At 38.3% G+C, this 19,787-nt stretch overlaps 1 protein-coding gene across 2 annotated transcripts; it reads right to left on the minus strand.

Moving 5' to 3' along the window:
• Positions 1 to 3,193: 3,193 nt before the first annotated feature.
• DIO2 (iodothyronine deiodinase 2) lies at positions 3,194 to 19,583 on the minus strand. 2 transcript variants are annotated; one of them, XM_042872753.1, is made up of 2 exons: positions 19,083 to 19,583; positions 3,194 to 8,348 (listed from the first exon to the last, which is right to left on the minus strand). In XM_042872753.1, the coding sequence occupies exons 1-2, from the start codon at positions 19,302 to 19,304 to the stop codon at positions 7,731 to 7,733; spliced, it is 840 nt and encodes a 279-aa protein (XP_042728687.1). In that variant the 5' UTR covers positions 19,305 to 19,583; the 3' UTR covers positions 3,194 to 7,730. The 2 variants fall into 2 exon arrangements, with proteins under 2 accessions (XP_042728687.1, XP_042728694.1); XM_042872760.1 differs by having other exon boundaries at positions 7,776 to 8,348.
• Positions 19,584 to 19,787: the final 204 nt, after the last annotated feature.

The raw sequence follows: 19,787 nt of genomic DNA on the forward strand, positions 1-19,787 counted from the left end.
CTCTCTGAGCAGCCTGTGCCAGTGCCTAACCACCCTGTGAGTAAAGAATCTCCTCCTAACATCTAATTTGCTCTCTCACTTTAAAATTATTCCCCTTGTCCTATCAGTACGTAATAGGTCAGTCTCCCTCCTATCAATAATCTCCTCTGAAATACTGGAAAGCCAGTGAGGTCTCTAGATAGCCACCTAAACACATAAGGGAAAGCTCTTACAAGAGTTAGTCCCCCTGAAACAGAAAAAATCTGATGTCTTCCAGTCTCACCTACTGCAATACTTCCACAACTGAAATAGGTGAACTACTGTCACAAAAATACTTGTCACAGTAATAACTAGGATGACCTGAACTTCCAATCTGCTCAGCACCAGTGTCATGCAGAATGAATTAAGGGGTCATTGTAATCTGTTCCCAAGGGGAACTAGGTATTATGCTGAACAGTTTGCCATGACATTGTACAACAGAGAAGTAACATTATAAGAAGGTATACAGATGTTGATGACAGGCAAGAGAAATATCCTGAAAGAACAGTTAAGAAGTTTACATCCAGCCCATCTGCTTTCTATGACAGAAATGTACTTCTGACTTTTCAAGTACTTTCAGATGTTCTGGAAGCACTCATGGCAACGTGGTGCTATTTTCCATCAGATGTGTTTGGTATTTAGGTGAAATTCTGAGGACAGCTTTAGTGCTATGAAACACTGAGCCCCACACAGTGCCATTCAGCCCATCTGTAAAGATCTTCAAGGATCACTGGAGAGAACATCTGCATCTGGTAAGAATTTACTGTTTCTTCCATACTGAGAGCAAGAGGCTTTCTCTTCTCATCAAGCAAGTGCTTTTCATTTACAAGCACAGTCCACCAATTTCTGGTTTGGAGGGATTGATCTAATTTCCTGTGAGCCTGTGAGTAAACCTCCGAATGACTTTCTTCAGAAGGCATCTGGCCAGGTCTAGTGTATGGCACTCCTGGCACTCAGACCTTCACCCTGTGCAAGACTGGAGCGTCAGCTTTATGAGTTTTTAGTGACTGCTGACAGACGTGGGGGGTGATGAACTCTGGTAGCCAGAGTTGAGATTAAAATCTGAATGTTTCCTGCCTTGCAGTTTGCAGGAAGTGAACTACTTGTTCATGCTGTTCCTGTCTGCCCAGAAACCCAGTGCTTAGCTCTTTAGGCCGGCACATGAAAAACTATCTGTGAGAGCAAACCTATGTGCAGATGATCAGCGGTACACTGAGGATACCAGGGTAAACAGAACAAAGTGCTGCGTAGCTAACGTGAACTTCTTAATACTTTAAAAGTATTCACACTTGAAATGAAGCTCTTGGGTAATCCGTAGCCTTAAATAAGTTCCACAAATCCAAAGACTGTGATGGGAAAATCATCACCAAGGGTATTACAGACTGAGAAGAGCAAAAGATAGGAAATAGGCACAGGAGGGATATAAGGAGAAAAGAACTGGTCTAAAGGACATCAAAGGCTGACTAACTTTTAAAGAAGATAATGGAGAAAACTTCCCCTCCTATTTCCTGCATACCTAATCAATTGCCAAATCACAACAGTCAGTGCAAATATTATATATATGAAAATGTGGGAAATTCTGATTCAAAAAGAGAGGGTTTTTGTGTTTTTTTTTTCTTTCTTCTTGCTACCTGTTCTCTTATTTAACATAGTAGGCAACATCTTACCAGGAACTTCAATCCTTAAAGTATTCATATTTGATTTATATGACCTAGAATGGTTGTTTCTTTCCTAGTCTGGTGACGTAGTGAGGCCTTAAGGTTTTGACCAGGACCCTAACTCACATAAGGTATTTCCAGAAGAGAAAAAATTGATATAAAGGACAATTGATACAAAGGTCATAACATGTCAGCCAGATTATAGGAATGTTCACATACCTTAAGTCTTCTATCAGTACTTTTGAGAATTATTTTTGTAACCTGAATTGGATAATGCAAAGAGATTTTTTGTTTTGTTTTCAATGGCACGTCCAGCATACCATAGTGAATTTTTCTGATCATGACACAAAGATGTAACATTTTCCATATCATTCCTGTTGGTGATTTCTTTTTATATTAATTCCTTATATTCACAAGTTATTTTCAGATATAAGGTCCTTTAAGGCTTACTGTTACAAAGGTGACAAAGAGGAGAAAAATTCTAAAATATAGCTTAAATCACAAAGTGAGTTCATTTCAGAAGTTGAGGACTTTCTTCTATTTACATTTTTCTTACCTGTGACAGTGATTTTAGGCACCTCAGTACAGAAAGGACATTGAGGTGCTGGAGCACATCCAAAGAAGGGAAACAAGGCTTGTGAAGGGCTTGGAGAATGTGCCCTATGAGGAGAGGCTGAAAGAACTGGGGCTGTTCAGTCTGGGGAAAGGAGGCTGAGACAGACCTCACTGCTCTCTTCCTATATCTATAAGGTGCTTACAGTGAGAGCGGGGCTGGTCTCTTCTCACTGGTGACAGGACGAGGGGAAATGACCTCAAGTTGTGCCAGAGAAAGTTTAGGTTGGATATCAGGAAACGCTTCTTTACAGAAAGGGTTGTTAAGCACTGGAATAGGCTCCCCAGGGAGGTGGTTGAGTCACCATCTGTGGATGGGTTTAAAAACCGTTTGGATGTGGTGCTCAGGGATGTGATTTAGCAGAAGGTTGTTAGAGTTAGGGTAGTATGGTCAGGTCATGGTTGGACTCGATGGTCTTTAAGGTCTTTTCCAACCTGAGTGATTCTCTGATTCTATGATTTTATTTTTCACATAAGTTTGCAGTTCATTTTATTTTTTCTATGTTCATTGAAGTGGAAGCTGCATGTGTAACAATTGCATTCACGAGAAATTTGACCAAGTTTTGTGTGCTATATGAGCATTTTTATGCTTTTTTCAAGAACACACAATTTTTTAAAATACTGTAATTCCATGCAGACTCAATTGCTGTTCGAGTATCCCAATTTCTGTCTTAAATAAGGAAAACATAAGTCTCAGCATTTATGTAGGGATTTGCTCATATTGCTTGCAATCAAATCAGGGTGATGAACAATGTTATTAAATATTTTATTTAAGTTTCCCTGGTCAAATATTAATTCCACTGCACATTAATAACAAACACTAGAATAAAAAGACATAGAAGAGATACATTTTTGTTTATAGTTTATTATAATATGAGAAAAAAACAATAAAAGAAATCAAGAAAACATATTTCATGGAGCACCATACTGTAACAAAATTTTGCTGGTTCTCCTATAAAGTGTATTTTTAACATTTAAACAATGACACACATAATCAGTACACACAGGCATCTACACCCCAGAAATGTTGTTAATGGCCCTAAAGAGACTCCCCTCCTTTCAAACACAGAGACACTAAGGTGCACAGAGGAGTGCCAGTGTAAAAGCATCTGAACACCAACTGAGTCAATTACTCTTTTGTTAGTGCTCTTCATAAACACACAAGCATTCAGATTTCACCCCAGTCTCTCTTCTTTGAAATCTCTGCATTGGGTCCATAGGTAACTGAACATGGATCCAGCACTGACATGGTGTAGAATTGAACAAAACTGGCCAGTATTCCCTACCTGATACCTCTTATTGCTTTGGTTATAGTACTGAATAAAAGTCTGAACCATTAAACCTATACTCCACATCACAGAAAAGCCACTTTCACACCTACAGAAACATAACCTCCATCCCCGCACACCTCACTGATACCTTTCTGAGAAGCTTTAAGGATTTTTCCACCAAGATCACCTTCATACAAATGGTAGCATTTTCTAAGTGTTCAGACAGTTGTCTAACAACATGTTTTGGAATATCATTCCTTCTTTTTAAAGGACAGGGCATGCTTTTCCTGCTGCCTTAAATTTATGTCATTGTCTACACAAGCAACAGCAAAATGCTACGGTTTTCTGTACAAAATGTTTTACATTCATTTTATACAGTGCTAAGTAATGATGCTAAGCACAGAACAACGTAGAATGATAGTCCAGAATGGCTATTTACCTTGCTCAAAAAGAAAAAGTACTGGAAGATTCCCATACTAATACTGAGGTACATTATTAGAGCCTCTATTACAAACACTAGTCTTCCAGAATACTTTCAGGCACCTATGTGGCAAGCGATTGCTCAATAAGTATGTCGCACTGAAGCACCTTGGGTACTGTGGTTTAGTGCTCTCAAACAGTGAGAGTAAAAGTAAATCCAACCTCATAGTAGACTAGACTAATGATGAAACAGGATGCTAACAGGGTAGCAAACTTTCTGCCTGGATACAAAATAGCCCACAGTTACCTGACAATTTCATGTATCTGATATGCCTCCTCTTTCATCAACTACAGAAAATGTATAAAACTTAATTTCAAACCTTTCCTGTATGATATTTCAGTCTTGTCAAGAAAAAGTTGAAGACCCTGTGTGTCTATCATACACTTACAGAACATATTTTTTACCCTAAGCCTATTTCTTTTTGAAATATTTCCCTTGCTTACTGACTGCAAAATTTCTGGGGAAATTTAAGCATTTACAAAACCTATTTCTGTCTTGATATTCATTGAGGCTGAACCATCTTTAAGTTTTGGGCTGAGTAAAGCATTCATGTTGCCAAGAAAGAAATTAAGTTATTGTGTATTTTTTCTTGTGGAAAATCCTTGTGGATTTCCCATTTGGAGCAGCCAATTTTATAAGTCTTTTATACTATGTGATCAACAGACATCTATGAATAGCAAGATACTGCACTAAGGCAAAATAACAGAAATCCGAAAGGAAAAAGAAAATGGACTTGAAAATTAACTGGAACTTTAGGTACACAAAGAGGTATTAACTAATTGAATAACTAAGTCAGACTCCCTTCTCCAAGCTAAAGGTATGTTTTAACAGCTGTGCTAACCATTTCCCAGATAAACAGTTGAGATTTCATCTATATGATGAGGAAGAGAAGACAGAAAGTAAAGACTTGCTACTTTGAGCTTTACAAAGGATATGGAGATTTATGGAGTTTCAGATAACTAAGAATATAATAAGAAAAAGATACTGTGCTGGGTACACCAATGCATGCTTTCACTTGGACTACTATCCGCAGCTCTACTCACCTGAGTAAAAGAACAGGGTAGCAAAAACAGAAGATTCAAGAAAAAGCAAAGAATATGAACCTATACAAGAGTGTGACTTATTGTTTGGCTTAAGAAAAAATAAGCCAAATGTAAACCAATAGGTAAATTTCTATGTATAGAATGTAAGCACTGACATATAAAAGAAAACTTGGGATCATTGTTTTTTATACCTTTCTAACATACAAGAGCAGGAGATAAGAATGACATCTGAGCAGCTAATTCAAATCTTAAAATGAGGTTTGATTTTAGAATAAGTACTTTGAGAAATAGCTAGGTCTCATAATTTTGGATTAGCCTCTCATAGAGATAAGGAGACATCAGTGATCACATTAGATATGACAAAACCAATAACACCTGAAAATAACAAAAATTCCAGAAGAAATTATTGCACCTTCACCTGAAGTCAGAGGTGGGACACTAGGTTAAATAAATCAAGGAGTTTGACTATGTCACTACTTTTATAATATTAGGTTTTAAAAGTTCAGTGATATACCCACATTTAGGCGTGAGGACAAATAACGATCTTTCACTCTGAGCAATAAGTTACAGTAACATTAATTAATGGAAGGACAGAATGATTAGTATTATTACTGGCCTTAGACACCGCTTATACCACTTGTATACATACATATGCATACATACAAACATACAATGCATATTTATGTGCATACATACATGTATACATAAACACACACATACTCTTTCTGAGAAACTAGGCTCACCAAAAGGCCTGAAGAGCATTCTGTATACCCTTCTTCTGATGCACTTTGCCAGGTCGTATAAGCATGTTTATCTTCAATGGTCTCCAGAAGAAAACATAAGAAAGGGAAGTTTGAACCAGAAAATGGTAGAAATCACTCATGTTACTGTCATTACTTTAGACCTGTACTTGAAAATACATTTCCAAAGGCCTTCTTAATTGGCTAACTTGACCGAAAACCAAGCAAAAAGAAATATACAACATTAAAGAGATGTTCTAAAAATAAAAATATTTATGCATTTTTTGTTCTTTCATATGTTAGTACTAATACATCATCTTCCTCATAGTTGGCAGGTTGAGAAATTAAAGGAACTAATTTGATTTTTACCCTGTTTACCTGTTACATGTTTCTGTCAAAGCTGAGAAAATACTTAATAGTCCATCTCCTCTTATGAGCTTTCATGTCTAAGCTCTAACAGCTCATTGTAAACATGTTCTTTTATCAGGCTCAATTAAAACATTTTAGTTTTTAGTATATGTAAATTTAATGTGTACTCTAAATTGACATCGTCTCTTAAAACATAATTGAAATATTCCTCAAACCCATTCCTATGAAAATTCTGCCATTTTTCACACTTCCACGTTTATTCACACTGTTTGTCCTCCCTGTTTTTCTGAGAAGACTCTTGAGAGCACTGGTGAAACAAACACAGACTACTGTCTCATCCATGAGCAGTTCATTAATTTTGAGGTGCAAACTACTTAACTTTCAGCTAAACTAATCTAGTTATAAACTAATTGCAAGTATCTAATACAGCAAAAATCAGTTTGGCTACATTTAACAGGTTAAGGGACAGATAGTTTTTCATTTCAGTGAGGTAAAGTATGTTGTATAAAAGATCCCCCATCCCCAAAATGCATCTGTGTGGTCATTAACTCAAATAAAAATAAAACTAAAATTAAAACAACAACAAAAAAAAAGAGAGAGAGAAATAAGTTATTTTTAAAAAATCTAAAAATGAAGCAACCTTTAAATTTAATTCTAGACAGAAGGAGTTCGAGGGGGAATAGAAAGAGAGAGAATGAGAGAATATTGACAAATGCATGCTGCTGCCAGCTCTGAGAACCAGGAGATGGCATCAACTGAATTTTACCTCGTGATACCAATACTATATGGCTCTTGTTGTGTTGTTACAAATAGTCCAAGTTTTTAGTTTTCAATGTGGATCATAATGGGTTTAATTGATCACCTTTTTCTTTTTGGTACAACTTCAAAGATTTAAATATCTCTCTCAGCAGGCATAGACCTACCTATTGGATGCAAACATATAGATAGAATTGCATCATTAATATGCTGTGCAGAGATGTCCATAGAGAGTACAAATACCAGCATACAATGTTTCATCTTGATCATGTGCATGCACAATGCTTTGCACGATGGTTCGCTTAGTCTCTAAACAAGAAAATCTTTACCATGAGAGGAATGTCACACTCGACTGCATTTCTATGCAAAGTCATTGCAAGACCCTGGTTCCTTCAAAATTGCTTGCGTTGGCCACAGGAAAATGAAGAAATGCTATTGATGAAACGCACAGCATTTCCCTTCCACGGACCGTCTTCCAGGCAGCAAGGCTTCCAGCTCACCCCACCATCAACGCTTCGCAAGATGGGTTCCTCCAGGAGACAAATCTTACCTCATCTCTCTTCCTGCACACCCACAGCATGTTTCCTCTAGAGCCTCTTCACCTTTTGTGTCCCATAGGGAGTGCAGGAGTGGGATTCTTTTCTTACAATAATGGTTATGTGAGTTGGTTCATCGTTTTCTTTTCCTAGTTCAACTTCGTTATCAATTGTGTTCTCCTGCAATGATCTGAAAGGCCTTATTCAAGCCAGCATATATTTTCCTTAATTCCCTTTTACATCACCTTAACGGGACACATCTGTTGACATATTTTCTGAAGAGAATGGATTTCATCTTTTGCTGAAGTTTTGCTCCAACCAAAGACGAACCTCCTGAAGATTGTAGAAAAAGGGGCCTTTACCTCCCAGGTAGGCAATTTTTTGTCTCTGCACAATGCATACTCGCTCAAATGAAACCCCATAGGCCACATTGGCATTGTTGTCCATGCAGTCAGCCACTACTTGGCACTGAGGTGGCAAGGAGAAGCGTTCTAGGAGTTGGTAAGCAGCTGCACATCGATCTTCCTGATTTCTGTGCTTCTTAACTTCAAAGGAAGAGGGGGAGATACCAGGAGCAGCCCAGCCATCTGACGGATGAGCCTCATCGATGTAGACCAACAGAAAGTCAGCCACACCAGAGAACTCTTCCACCAGCTTGCTGAAGGCAGACAGCTGGCTTGTGAACGGTGGTCAAGTAGCTGAGCCGAAATTAACAACCAGTGGCCGCTCAGAGTTGGCAAAATCCAGAAGATGGCACTTGGCCCCACAATTACCACCAACACTCTTCCAGCTGCTACCGCTACCATCATTGCGCTTGGCTATGTGGATTACACTGGAGTTTGGAGCTTCTCCTCCAAGTTTGACCTGACAACAGAACAAAGAATATTATAGAAAGTTAGCATGATTTCTTATCCAGTATTCTTTATGATTATTGTATTCAAATCAATAATTGCCTATTCAAATAGTACTGCAGTTGCCCACATGGGCACTAGCATGGGGATTCAGGATTTTTCAAGTCTTTAGAAGCATCGGCATCAAAAAGTTCATCTAGTCCACCCCTACTCACAGTACAGGAAAATGTGTCACTCTTGACATGTATACCACTCCATTATTGTTAGAAAATTGGTTCCTGGACCTGTTTTGTCCTGTCTACCATAAACAGCCCTGTCAACTCCTTTATGTTTGCAGACTCTAAGTTGCCTAGAAGGTAGTAGACTACCTTCTATTTCTTCCAACTTTCTTCTGTGACAATTACTTCATTAGTTCCACAAGTTAAACCTGTTTATACATTTCAGATATTTGCTTTTTCCATCATAACTGTTTTGGAAAAACAGTAAACTATTGACTAAGAGTTAGCTAATGAGCTGTTGTAGTGCGTAGGTTTCATTTTTCAGCTTTCTAGATTTTCCTCATCATAGACATGTGTACTTCACAGCCCAGCCTGAATTTAGTGCTTTGCATTCATCTCCATTGATCAGCATCCCATATTTCTGATTCTTCAGAATCATTCTGCATTAAATTCCTGATCTTCATAGCATATGTTGTGCCCCCCAACTTTGATAAATTGGAAGATTTTATATGTGTTCTCTTCCATCCTGCAGTCCAAAAATGAAAATACTCAGAGTAGCAAACAGAAGAGACATCTCTGCAGACACACACTGAACACATTATTCTGTTTTGACAGTGGATCGCTGATAACAGCGCTCTTCAAATCACTCAATTAGTAATCAAGTGATTAATTCCCTTCTATTGCAGTGCTTCTCTAGAAGATTGAAAGAAAACAGCAAGCAAAGGGGAAAGTTTTGATGACAGCTCAAGTTAGATGAAGTAAAAGTTAGGTGTTATCAGACCTAATCCCAGAAGTAATTTGGATCCAACAGGCAATTGTGAAATCCAGCAGCATTTGTCTGAAATTCCCTTCCTACAAAGACAACATTATCTCTCAGCTGGGACTGCCAGAATAAGGTAGTGCCTGCAGAGGGCTCCAAGATCCCTAGCTGATAACTACCGTGGAATCACAAAATCTTTCTACAGAAGACAATTAGTTTTAACGAGTTCTGCCACAGCAATTCTTATGCATCTGCCTTTAACATCAAGCTCTAGTATAACTATGCAATTACCCTTTATTATTTCTCTGTTATTGTCTTTTCCTCCTGTTGATTATGTTTAAAAGTGTTGCTTCAAAGGATACATACAGGCCAAATTCTGAAGTTCTTAACTCTTCATTCACTTCCTTTTGAAGCCACGCTCCACATGAAATCAGTAGAAGTTAACTCTGAATGAGAACTGTATAAAATGTGATTAAATTACTGAATTACAGTACATTTTTAATCTATATTACATTGTAGGGTAATCTGATGAGTCAGATATAGTAAGAAGCTGAGTTAACAGGTGAATACTTAACAAATGTATTTGCTGCTCCACAAAGATATAGAGGCAAGTACCTTGTAGATACTGGATCCTGCATTTCTCCCGAGAATCTTGACTAAACTGGGCAAATCTGCAGTTATTCATGACTCCACATTATTTCATCAGAATAGCAACTGAATCAGAGTCTAACCAAAGCAGATTTTGTACGACTCTCCTTTTAATGACACCAGAATTTACAATTACCTGAGAAAGTCCCACAGTATGCTGGTGCAGAATATAAATATCATTTCCACTATTTTCTGTGGAGCAAACGGAGATGCAAATGTGATGCCATGTACTCAAAGTTCAGCTAGAGAGAGAACAATGGAAATAAAAGTACCCAAGACCCTTAAATTTCTTCAGGCCAAGCATGTAGTGATGACACCTCTGGAAATAGATGTGCAGCTGCACTTCAGCCAAGGGTAGTAAGTGCTGCCTCAGGAAAGCACAGCCCTCCATCTCCCCTGTGCATCATGCACTGTCTGCTAGAGCCATGGTAAGTTAAAAAAAAATAGGCTTGGAAACGAACAAATCTTGAAATAAATGATTTTAAGATCTGTTGTGTGAGTGGGCTCTCCATTGAACTCAAGGAAGGAAAAGGCTGTATTTCAATTCTTCTCAATAGAATAAATCATCTCTCTGGAGAGGCAGGTTCAGACACTCAGGCTTTAGTGTTTCTCCATGTTACAAGAGACTCAACTCGCAGCATCTAAGAGGTGCTATACTTACTTCATTACAGGTAGTAAATACTCTTCTGCAGAGCTGTTGAACATTTCATTTCTCTCTACCATTATATGCAATAAGATAGGTAAAGCAGAAGTCTATATGGTAAAGATCAGATATAAGCAAAAAATACAAAGGTCATGATCATCTGTAAATGATCCTATCATTCTAAGGGTTGCATTCATCCACAAGCCAGATAGACAGTTCCACAGTTTAAGCTGACAATTTCCAAAAAATAACATCTGCACGAACTCTAGATTCCCCTTACCTAGAATGCTTAACCATTCATACACCACAAAGCAATTGATTTTTCAAGGCTGAGTTGCCCAAAATCTATCTTTTGAGCAAAGTATGACAAGTGCTGCTGTGTGTGCTGCTGCACCCACTCACTGGATGAATAATGAACCTCAGTATTAAAGAGCATGTGCTGAATCAGTCAAGGAAAAGAAGTAATTACATGTGATTTGTCTCATAAATCACAATTGAACAACACACTTTCAATTTCTGTTATATGCCAGCACTTTTCAAAGGAGGAGAAAATAAAGGTAAAAAGGACAGAAGCAAGTACAACTGAGCAGCAAACAGAGTTACTCAGGAGACAAACTTTTGAGCAAACTGTTTCTCTGACTCTTCAGATTCTATTTTGACAACGCTATTATGACCAAAAATACTCTAACCAATACTAAAATCTTTAACTGAGAAACCACAGTCTTTTCCTTAATCATATTTGTGCAGAAAAAGAGGCTAAATATTTTAAGTTCCTCATTACCAACTCTTTGCTCAGGCCTACCAAATGGTTCTTTTCCTAGGGAAGTCTGCAAACCATGAAAGAACAGACTAACAAAACAACTCCAATTGAGCACCACCGTATGAATGCAACGTTATTCATACAACGTATGAATTCAACTACTATTTAACAGTGATTCCAATAACTGTAATGCATTTCACTCTTCTCCAACAATGCATGCTTGTGTCCCACCTACCATATTTCTTACTGTCAAAAAATAGGTAGATTTAGGAAATTAGGTAGAAATATATCATCTGCCACCTTACAACAGTTTCTCTTCATTTCCCACAGCCACGAAGTGAGTCTCATGGCCGTAGGTTACCTATCGTGTTAATTTTTGTTTCTAGGAGTGCTTGTGTTGTTTATTTTTTCCTCTTAATGAGACATCCTTGCCAAGAGGACATTCACAAGGCATTTTCTGCTCTTGTAGAAGAGTAATTAGGTCGGTGCCTTGTTCCATGCCAGTGTCAGGCACTCCAAAAAACAGCCCTGCCCAGTCGTTAATGCTCAAACACAAGCAGCGGTATCTCCACTAATTGGTCTTGATGAAGTGCTGACGTTCCCAAAGGAACTCTTTATTTCACCAGGCTCGGGAACCGATTGACACAGGATGACAATATCATCCTTGCTGATCATCTGCATTGTGGGCTTGGTTGTCTTCTTTGTTGTTATTTATTGAAGGAAAAAATAGCTCTTGGAAAAGAAAATCAACACAATGGCAAAATAAACAAAAAAGCCATGTATTCAGCCAAACCGCTTTTGAAATCTTACACAAAGGCAGGCAAAATATATATTCTGAGAAACAAACTAGTAGAATATCCCTCACACGCAATCCAGCTATAATCACGTATTTATGTGTGTGACAATTCGAGCACTGAGCTGGAGCATTTTGGACAGCAGACAGAGGTGGAAACCAGGCCACCTGTCCCTGCAAAACACACACGGTAAGCCCAGCACGCGTGCAAGCCAGCCTGGCCCAAAAGAACTGACTCGCATAGTTAGGGTGAATTTTGTGTTTGCTTGAGAGACCTGTTACTGCATCTCCACCTCTGAGTGCAGAGAGAGTAAAAGGGAGCAAGGCTGTTGATGTTTAACACGCAGACAGAAAAATGAAGGAGACTTAGGTGCAAGAAAGAAAACTCTGTTCATAAACTACAGGCTAAAAATAGTACATACTGCTAGCTTTGTTGTTCATGCTCCACGAGAATAAAAAAAGGCCCATGGACAGAATATGACCTCTTCATTTACCTTTTCTGTTTTGTTGTTTTGCTTTTATCAGCTTTAGCATAACTCTTGAGATTCTGCACACTGAAATATGGCTTTCGTTCCCCGCATGAAAGATTTTCAGTTTGGCAGACCCATTAGGCTGTGTCAAACCCCTAAAGAAAATAGGTGTTGCCAGACAATTAGCAGTCTGTGATATTAGCTATTTAAATACAGACGCTCTGTGCTTGGGACCGGAGTCCAGCAGCTGGTTATGAACTGAATCCATGGAGTTTTTTGCTCTTTTTCATATTCCATGCTTTCCTTTGATTTGATTCCATTCAGCTAAGCAAAGCCTCCAAATAGCCTGATATTTCTCAGCACTTCATCCAAATAATAATCAGACTCTGGCTGCAGAAGCATATATATTATTATTTTAGCTTTTTCTTCTTACATGTCTCAGAGTTTTGCAGTGGCTAAAATTTACTGAAGTTCTTGTTTGGAGTAGTGTACAGGAATGGGAACTCTTCATTTATTATGGGGAGGTGGCAGTTTGCTTTAAGATACTTGAGTACCTGAACTGAGGAGCAGAGATTGTAATTTACTAGTGTTACTCCAGAGTCCAGAGTCTTTATTTAGGACCAGGTGTGTGAAGCTGAGGGAGGAAAGTGGGAGACAAATTAAAAGGTCACAGTCCAGATAAAAATAACTAGTCAAACAATGTCCTCTTTATTTAAAAACTGCCAGTCCCAGAAATAAGTATGCATGGCAAAAGGGAAGTACAAAGGAGCTTTTTGCCTTACATTCTCATAAAGAAAATTCTATTTCCCCTGATCAGAGAGACTATAGCAATCTTCCCTATAGTTTATGATCTCCTAAAGATGGGAGCATGGCCCATGATGTTGCGTCCTCTGGGGCAACCTTACTGACCCTTACCTAAAGATACCAGAGGCCTGCACTGACAGGCTGGTTAACCAGCACTGTCTGCGTAGCAGACACACAGGAGACATTTGACATTACTTTGAATGATTATTCATTCCTCAGCTTTAGCACTGTGTGAACTCACATAGTGATTTGGCTGGAGAGGCAGAGCTTAGGTGGAAGGACCAAGTGTAATTTTTTCTAATGATGCACAATAGCTAATTGTCATATATATCTTAAGGTCAAACTGGTACTTCCAGAAAGTTTCACAAAAACATAAGCAGTCGTTTCAATCAGTTCAAGCAAGGATTTTTCCTACATAAGGGTGAAAGCAGGAAACTGTACAGATTTAGGAAATTGTTAGACCCTCAAAGTAAAGAGGGTAGGACTTGCATGCAGAGTAAGAGTCACCATGTTTCTTATCCTATCCTTTGTCTGCCTTGAATGTTTAAACTGCAAGCTCCTTGGTACAAACTCCCTGCTGCTCTTGTTTAGGACATCGTCTAGCACAATGACTCCCTGATCTAGGTTGGTCCCTAAACACTCTTACAATAAACACGATTAAATATTAATAAAAACGACAATGTTTTAATAATAAGGACAATGACAAGCCCAAATCCTGTAGAATTTATTTTCCAAACACTGCAGGAAAGGTTTTAATTGTGGATTTGTTTTGTTTTTCGTTTCTTTCATGATTGTCTTTATTTGAAAATGTCAATGAAAACAATTCTGTTAACTCTGAAGATCATAAAGACAGTAAAAGCTTTTAAGACCACACAATGTCTAGCCCTAAACCCTGAAACTACACAACACTCACCCTTCAGGAAAGCATTTATTTCACAATGCGGCTTTATGACTGCCAACTGCAGAGAATGACACTTCCTTACCTTAAAAAAAGTATATAAATTATGTCTTTCTTCCAGTCAAAAAAGATCACCAAAAAGCAGAGAGATACTGGACAGCAAAAGAGCAAGTAAAAGACAAGTCTTTCTGTTACCTTCACATCCTTCTTTGCGATAACGTTCACAGAATGCACTTAACGTCTCAAAACTTGACCCTTCTTCATTCTGTCCTCTTTTGCATACATTTTTTGGGCTTTTTCTAAACAATAAATGTGCCTGTTAGGCAGGCAGAAGTAGTGAAAAGTAATTTAACTGTGCCTTCCTGTAGTTAGGAAGGTCTCGATGGGCCTGGAGCAGAGGTGGGCCTGTGTTCTGAGGCTGGGACCTTCTGCCAGAACCCCCATCCCTGCTGAGCCTGCAATGCCAGCACTCACTGATGGCTCTTTCTAAAGGTAATGGAAAGTTGTACAACTATATATATATAATACATACCTGTAACCATTCCCTTATGAAGATACAACCCTGCCAATCATTAGAGTGCATCAGGAAGATGCCACTGAGAAAAAATTCCTGGCACAGGGCCTCCTCTTGACAAGCCACACTAAGATGCAGAATAGAAAGGATTTCCTGTAGGGTAGCCTTACAGATCTGTGTTGGGGACCAGAAACACAAACTGCATTGCTAAAACAGTAAGTTTGCATCAGGTACTGGAAAACAGCCCAGCGCAAGGCTTAACCATGGGCACTACTGCACTCATTTTAAAAACAGCTTAGATAACAATTTCTCACCTTTAGAATCATAGAAACGGGTTTCATACCAGTATTAAATGAAGCACAGAATTTACTAGGTGACAAAAATATATATTAAAGTAAATACAGTATTCTTTTCAAAACGTCTCTAGGTTTTCCTCTGAAAATTTCTAAGATACATAACACAGAGTATGCGCTATAGGCTGGAACAGATGCTTCACTGCATTTGTATAGATGAAACCATACAATTCATGCAGAAGGTATTCTAACACACTCCCAGAACTTTTGTTTTTACTCTCTTAGCAGAGGGTATGCATGCACCCATATCCATTTGTGTCTACAGGTATATACATGTGTGTGTATACATATGTGGAGAAATGGAAGTGGACTGTCTTCTGTAAGAGCAAATTTATATCCATGCTTTGCATTTGTGCACACACCTATGTACAGATATAGAGACAGATACACATGTGCATATATATCTGTACACACAGAAAAATGTATGAATGTGTAACTACCTATACTAAGATGGATACAAGATTTTCTCTTCAGGAGTCAATCATCTTGTTTTTTGTAGATGACAAAGCACAGCAGTAAATTTGAAAAATAATAGCTTAACAAAAGTAGCACCCTTCCAGTTAAATAAAGTTAACATGATTTGTCTACTAGCTCTATTTATCTCTTACGACAACTAACTTGATCCTAATGACTCCCTTACTGTAATGTAAGACATGCTTGCCTCTTGGGAAAGGGTAGTGGGAGAAGGTTCCTTAAATTACAAAGATGTTCCGATGTGGACAATACCAGCACTGAGTGTGACAGATAATGAACTTCAGGGCTAAGGAAGTAAAAAGAGATATATTAATCTTTGATAAAATTCACATGAGAAATCAAAGATAAATAAGACCAATCACTTTTATTCTGGTTGGACACTAAAATGTAGGGAAAATAAATAAAATGTCATTAAATAAAATATAGAAAACATTCTATACTCAAAACATCAAACTGTGCATTGTTTGTCCACTGGGGATATTAAAATTTTCAGCTGTTGTTAAATAATCTTGCCTCTTAAATAAGTGTCTTAACCGAAAAATCATGTGTAGCCATACTTAGGAACAACAAAAAACAGAACAAAAGGAAGTTCAAATTTGGGTAAGATATTAAAGTTTTTCTGCAGGAGAAAATGCATCAGTGTCTTGTTTTCAAATATACTCCAGTTATTCACAAAAAATCTCTTGTACTCTAATTTCTAAACAAAGTCATTCAGTTCTGTGTGCTCAAGTCAGAACTCTTTTCTTAGAATAAATTCACTGTTAATCTAGAACCCAATATTTACCCACTGAATTTTCTCTGAAATGGCTTTCAGTAAATTTTCCAGCAAATACAAATAGACCATGAAGTACTTTTATGCAATATGCTGTGAAAAGTGCTCAGGAAGAATTCTGTGTAAGTCACACAAAACACATTACAACCAAGTATAGTTACTGCCCTGATCCAGGCTTCTGCTAAGCTTTGGTCTACTTCATCCATCTTCAGTTCTGTTAATCTAGCCAAAAATCTGTGATTATCTCATAAATATTCTGGAACGGAATGAGTTCAAGCACCTGCTTAAGTACTTTGCTAATACCTGGCTACAGCTAGAAAACTGAAGCAATAAGCAATAAAAGTTATGACACAGACTGCATTTAGCTTTACAACTTAGTATCTTGATTCCATAATATTTTCATTTCCTACCTTGGCTAAGATTAAGATATGAAAAATGGAAAGTATTTTTCAGGACTGAGAAAAATATATTTTAAGGAAAAGATGCTTCATAGGACAATCCAATATATGTCACTACTTCTCACATTTTTTATACTCTTATGTCACAGAGAACATTGTACATTTCCTATTTTTTCACCTCTACCAACTTTTAGTAAAGATTACTCTCCTCCTTCAGCTAACATTGCTCCATTTATTTGTCACCTCTATAATTCGATCTCTACAATTATCAACCTCTCTGTATCAATCAGCATTTTCCAATAACTTTCTAGCCTTGTGGCCCATAATTCTGTGAAGTAAAAAGGACCCTTTCCATTATTTGTCAGTCAGTTAGTTTTGTCTTAAGGACAGCTGTCATGAATGCATTATTTACATTTTTTGGAATGAGGTGAGAAAATTTGGTTACATTTATACACATTTTTTCTGCTGAATTCATTCCAGGGACTGTAGAGATTGATTGGCATGAGCAATCTATGTCATTTAATGATGATAAGGAAGATATCTAAGTTCAAGATATGCATTTCATTGCCAACATCAAAAACAGCACAAAGCCCCCCTAACCACAACTTCCATCATTGACGCTAACAGTACTGAGGAAAATATAAAGTACTACTTTAAGAAAAGTACGGTTTTAAGCAAAACAAGACTGGAAATATTTCATGACTGTGCGACTCCCTACCTCTCCACACCTTCTGCAGAACTTGGGCCACATACAGGTCAAAATTTTGGGAAGTGGAAATTTGGCTGTTTCAGAGTTGGCCTGTTGACATCCTTGTGAGCCTTGTCCAAGTCATACATTAACTGTCCTGTCTTGCCTCATCTTTAAAATGGTAACAATAGTGTTCACCAACCCATTTAACAAGGCTGCTGAAAAATCTGCTTCTTAATGTTTGTGAAAAGACTAAAACCAGAAATTAGAAGGGATGGGAGAATAGTGAACTTCAGTATTCAGCATTACTTTATTTGGATAGCCAGCTGGCTGATTCCTAGTGTGGCAATAAGAGGTTGACCCATTTGGCAAAGACTAATGTTATTTATATTTGTCTTATACTGAAAATTAACATCTCTGTGGCTTTGGTTTCAGACTAAGCAGCTTGTATTTTGTATCAAAAAGCCAGCAATCACCAGCACCACCAGCTCCAGCTCTTCACTTCTTTAGGGAAGAGTAAATACTGAGAGGATGTGAAAGGGGTCTAGGGGGTGAGAGGATACAAAAATAATTATTTCAAAAGATACAGAGCTATTGTTTGGAGAGGACCCCAATGACCTCATGACATCACTAGGTGTGTTAAATTAGAAGGTTTAAATAAGACAACACATTAACAGACTAAGTACTGTTTTGGAAGCCACAGGGCTCTGAATCCAGCTCTTCTACTTACTAACTGGGTGGCCTGTTCAAGAAATTTCATCTTTTTGTGTCCACTTTCTCAATATATAAAAGGGAGTTATAAGCACCGCATCAGACCTGGGCAGTACCAATGGGTAATGTGTGTACAACACTTTAAAGGGAAAAAAAAAAACACGTTGCATAACTGCTATTAGCATTATTAACTTAAATCACCAGGCAGCTATCCCTCAGTCAGTCAAGTTCATTTTTAATCTCTGACACGTCCTCACTGCTTTCATCAGGAAAAAGGCTCACTGTTTCACTCTATGCTCAGTTTTACTATTACCTGAATTCTTCCAATCTAAAAATTAATACATACGTAAGATAAAACAGTGGTGTAATGACAAAGATTCAGTTTTATCTTTTACACTGATTAAAGCAATTCTATGTTAGGTAGAGAACATTTGATTATCTAGAGCTCTATCTCAAGATGCACTGTTTGCATAATGCTTGAGGATCTCACATGGCAAACGATTGACAACTTAAAAAGCATTTAGAACGTTGTACAATTACTCTTTTGTGCAGATCTCAAAGTACTTTATAAACATTATTATTTGCACTGGCAGGGAAACTGAGGCACGGCTAAGTGATATGGCAGAGGCTGTACAGAATGAGTGGCAAATAAGAGCCAGCAGCTCTCCAGACTCTCAGCTCCAAACTACAAGCACTGCTCCCTTCTACTTTTACCTCTCCCACCAAACTTAACTTCAAACTGGGAACTCTGTGCAATGCACGGTGTAATTCCCTTCTTTGCTGGCAACAGGGATGCCCAGCGCAGCTGCCCACCCCACCGTGCCGGTGCCGACCCGCACCCACCTGCTTGTAGGCGTCCAGGAGGAAGCTGTTCCAGACGCAGCGCAGCCCCTCCGAGGTCAGCATCCTCCGCCACTCACCGCGCGCAGACTTAGAGCGGCTCAGAAACAGCACCATGTGCTTCAGGAGGATCACAGAGTCATACAGCGCAAGGAAGAGGCAATTGGAGAAAAAAACCGGCAAGATCTGAAGCGCGATCAGCAAATCCACACTTAACAGACCCATCTTCCTTGCTGCTTCTCTTCTGCCGGATGAATTCAGCTCCCTTTTTTGCCCCGTGCTCTCATTTACAGAAGCAAAGTAAAAAGCTTGTTAAAAGCCTCATTAACCTCTCTGCGTCTCATTCTTCAAAATGAGCAGAGATGGTTAAATATGAGCAAGCTGGTTAAAACCATAACTGCATGATACTCGTTCAACTCAAAGCTGCTTAATTTTCAGAAAACTAAGATGTTAACAGAAGTTCTTCCCTTAACTAGGAGATCTCCTGATTTTGCTGAAGAGAGAGGCAGCTGTGCTTCCAGCTCCCTGCAGATACCAAATTTAAGCTGAGGTTGTTAATTGTTAACTTTCCAGCGCTATCCCATTGTTTCTCAGCTATTTAAGCACTGAACAGACCTCCCACTCCTGTGTCAGTAAAGCTAGCTACCAGGTGCTACAACACTTTTGTTAAAAAAGGTTTATGGACATACAAACTTTCTGTTCCTTACT

The sequence above is a fragment of the Lagopus leucura genome, unplaced genomic scaffold, assembly GCF_019238085.1.
Source record: "Lagopus leucura isolate 7727_CA_CO unplaced genomic scaffold, USGS_WTPT01 Super-Scaffold_1, whole genome shotgun sequence".
In the NCBI taxonomy this organism is placed as follows: Eukaryota; Metazoa; Chordata; class Aves; order Galliformes; family Phasianidae; genus Lagopus; species Lagopus leucura.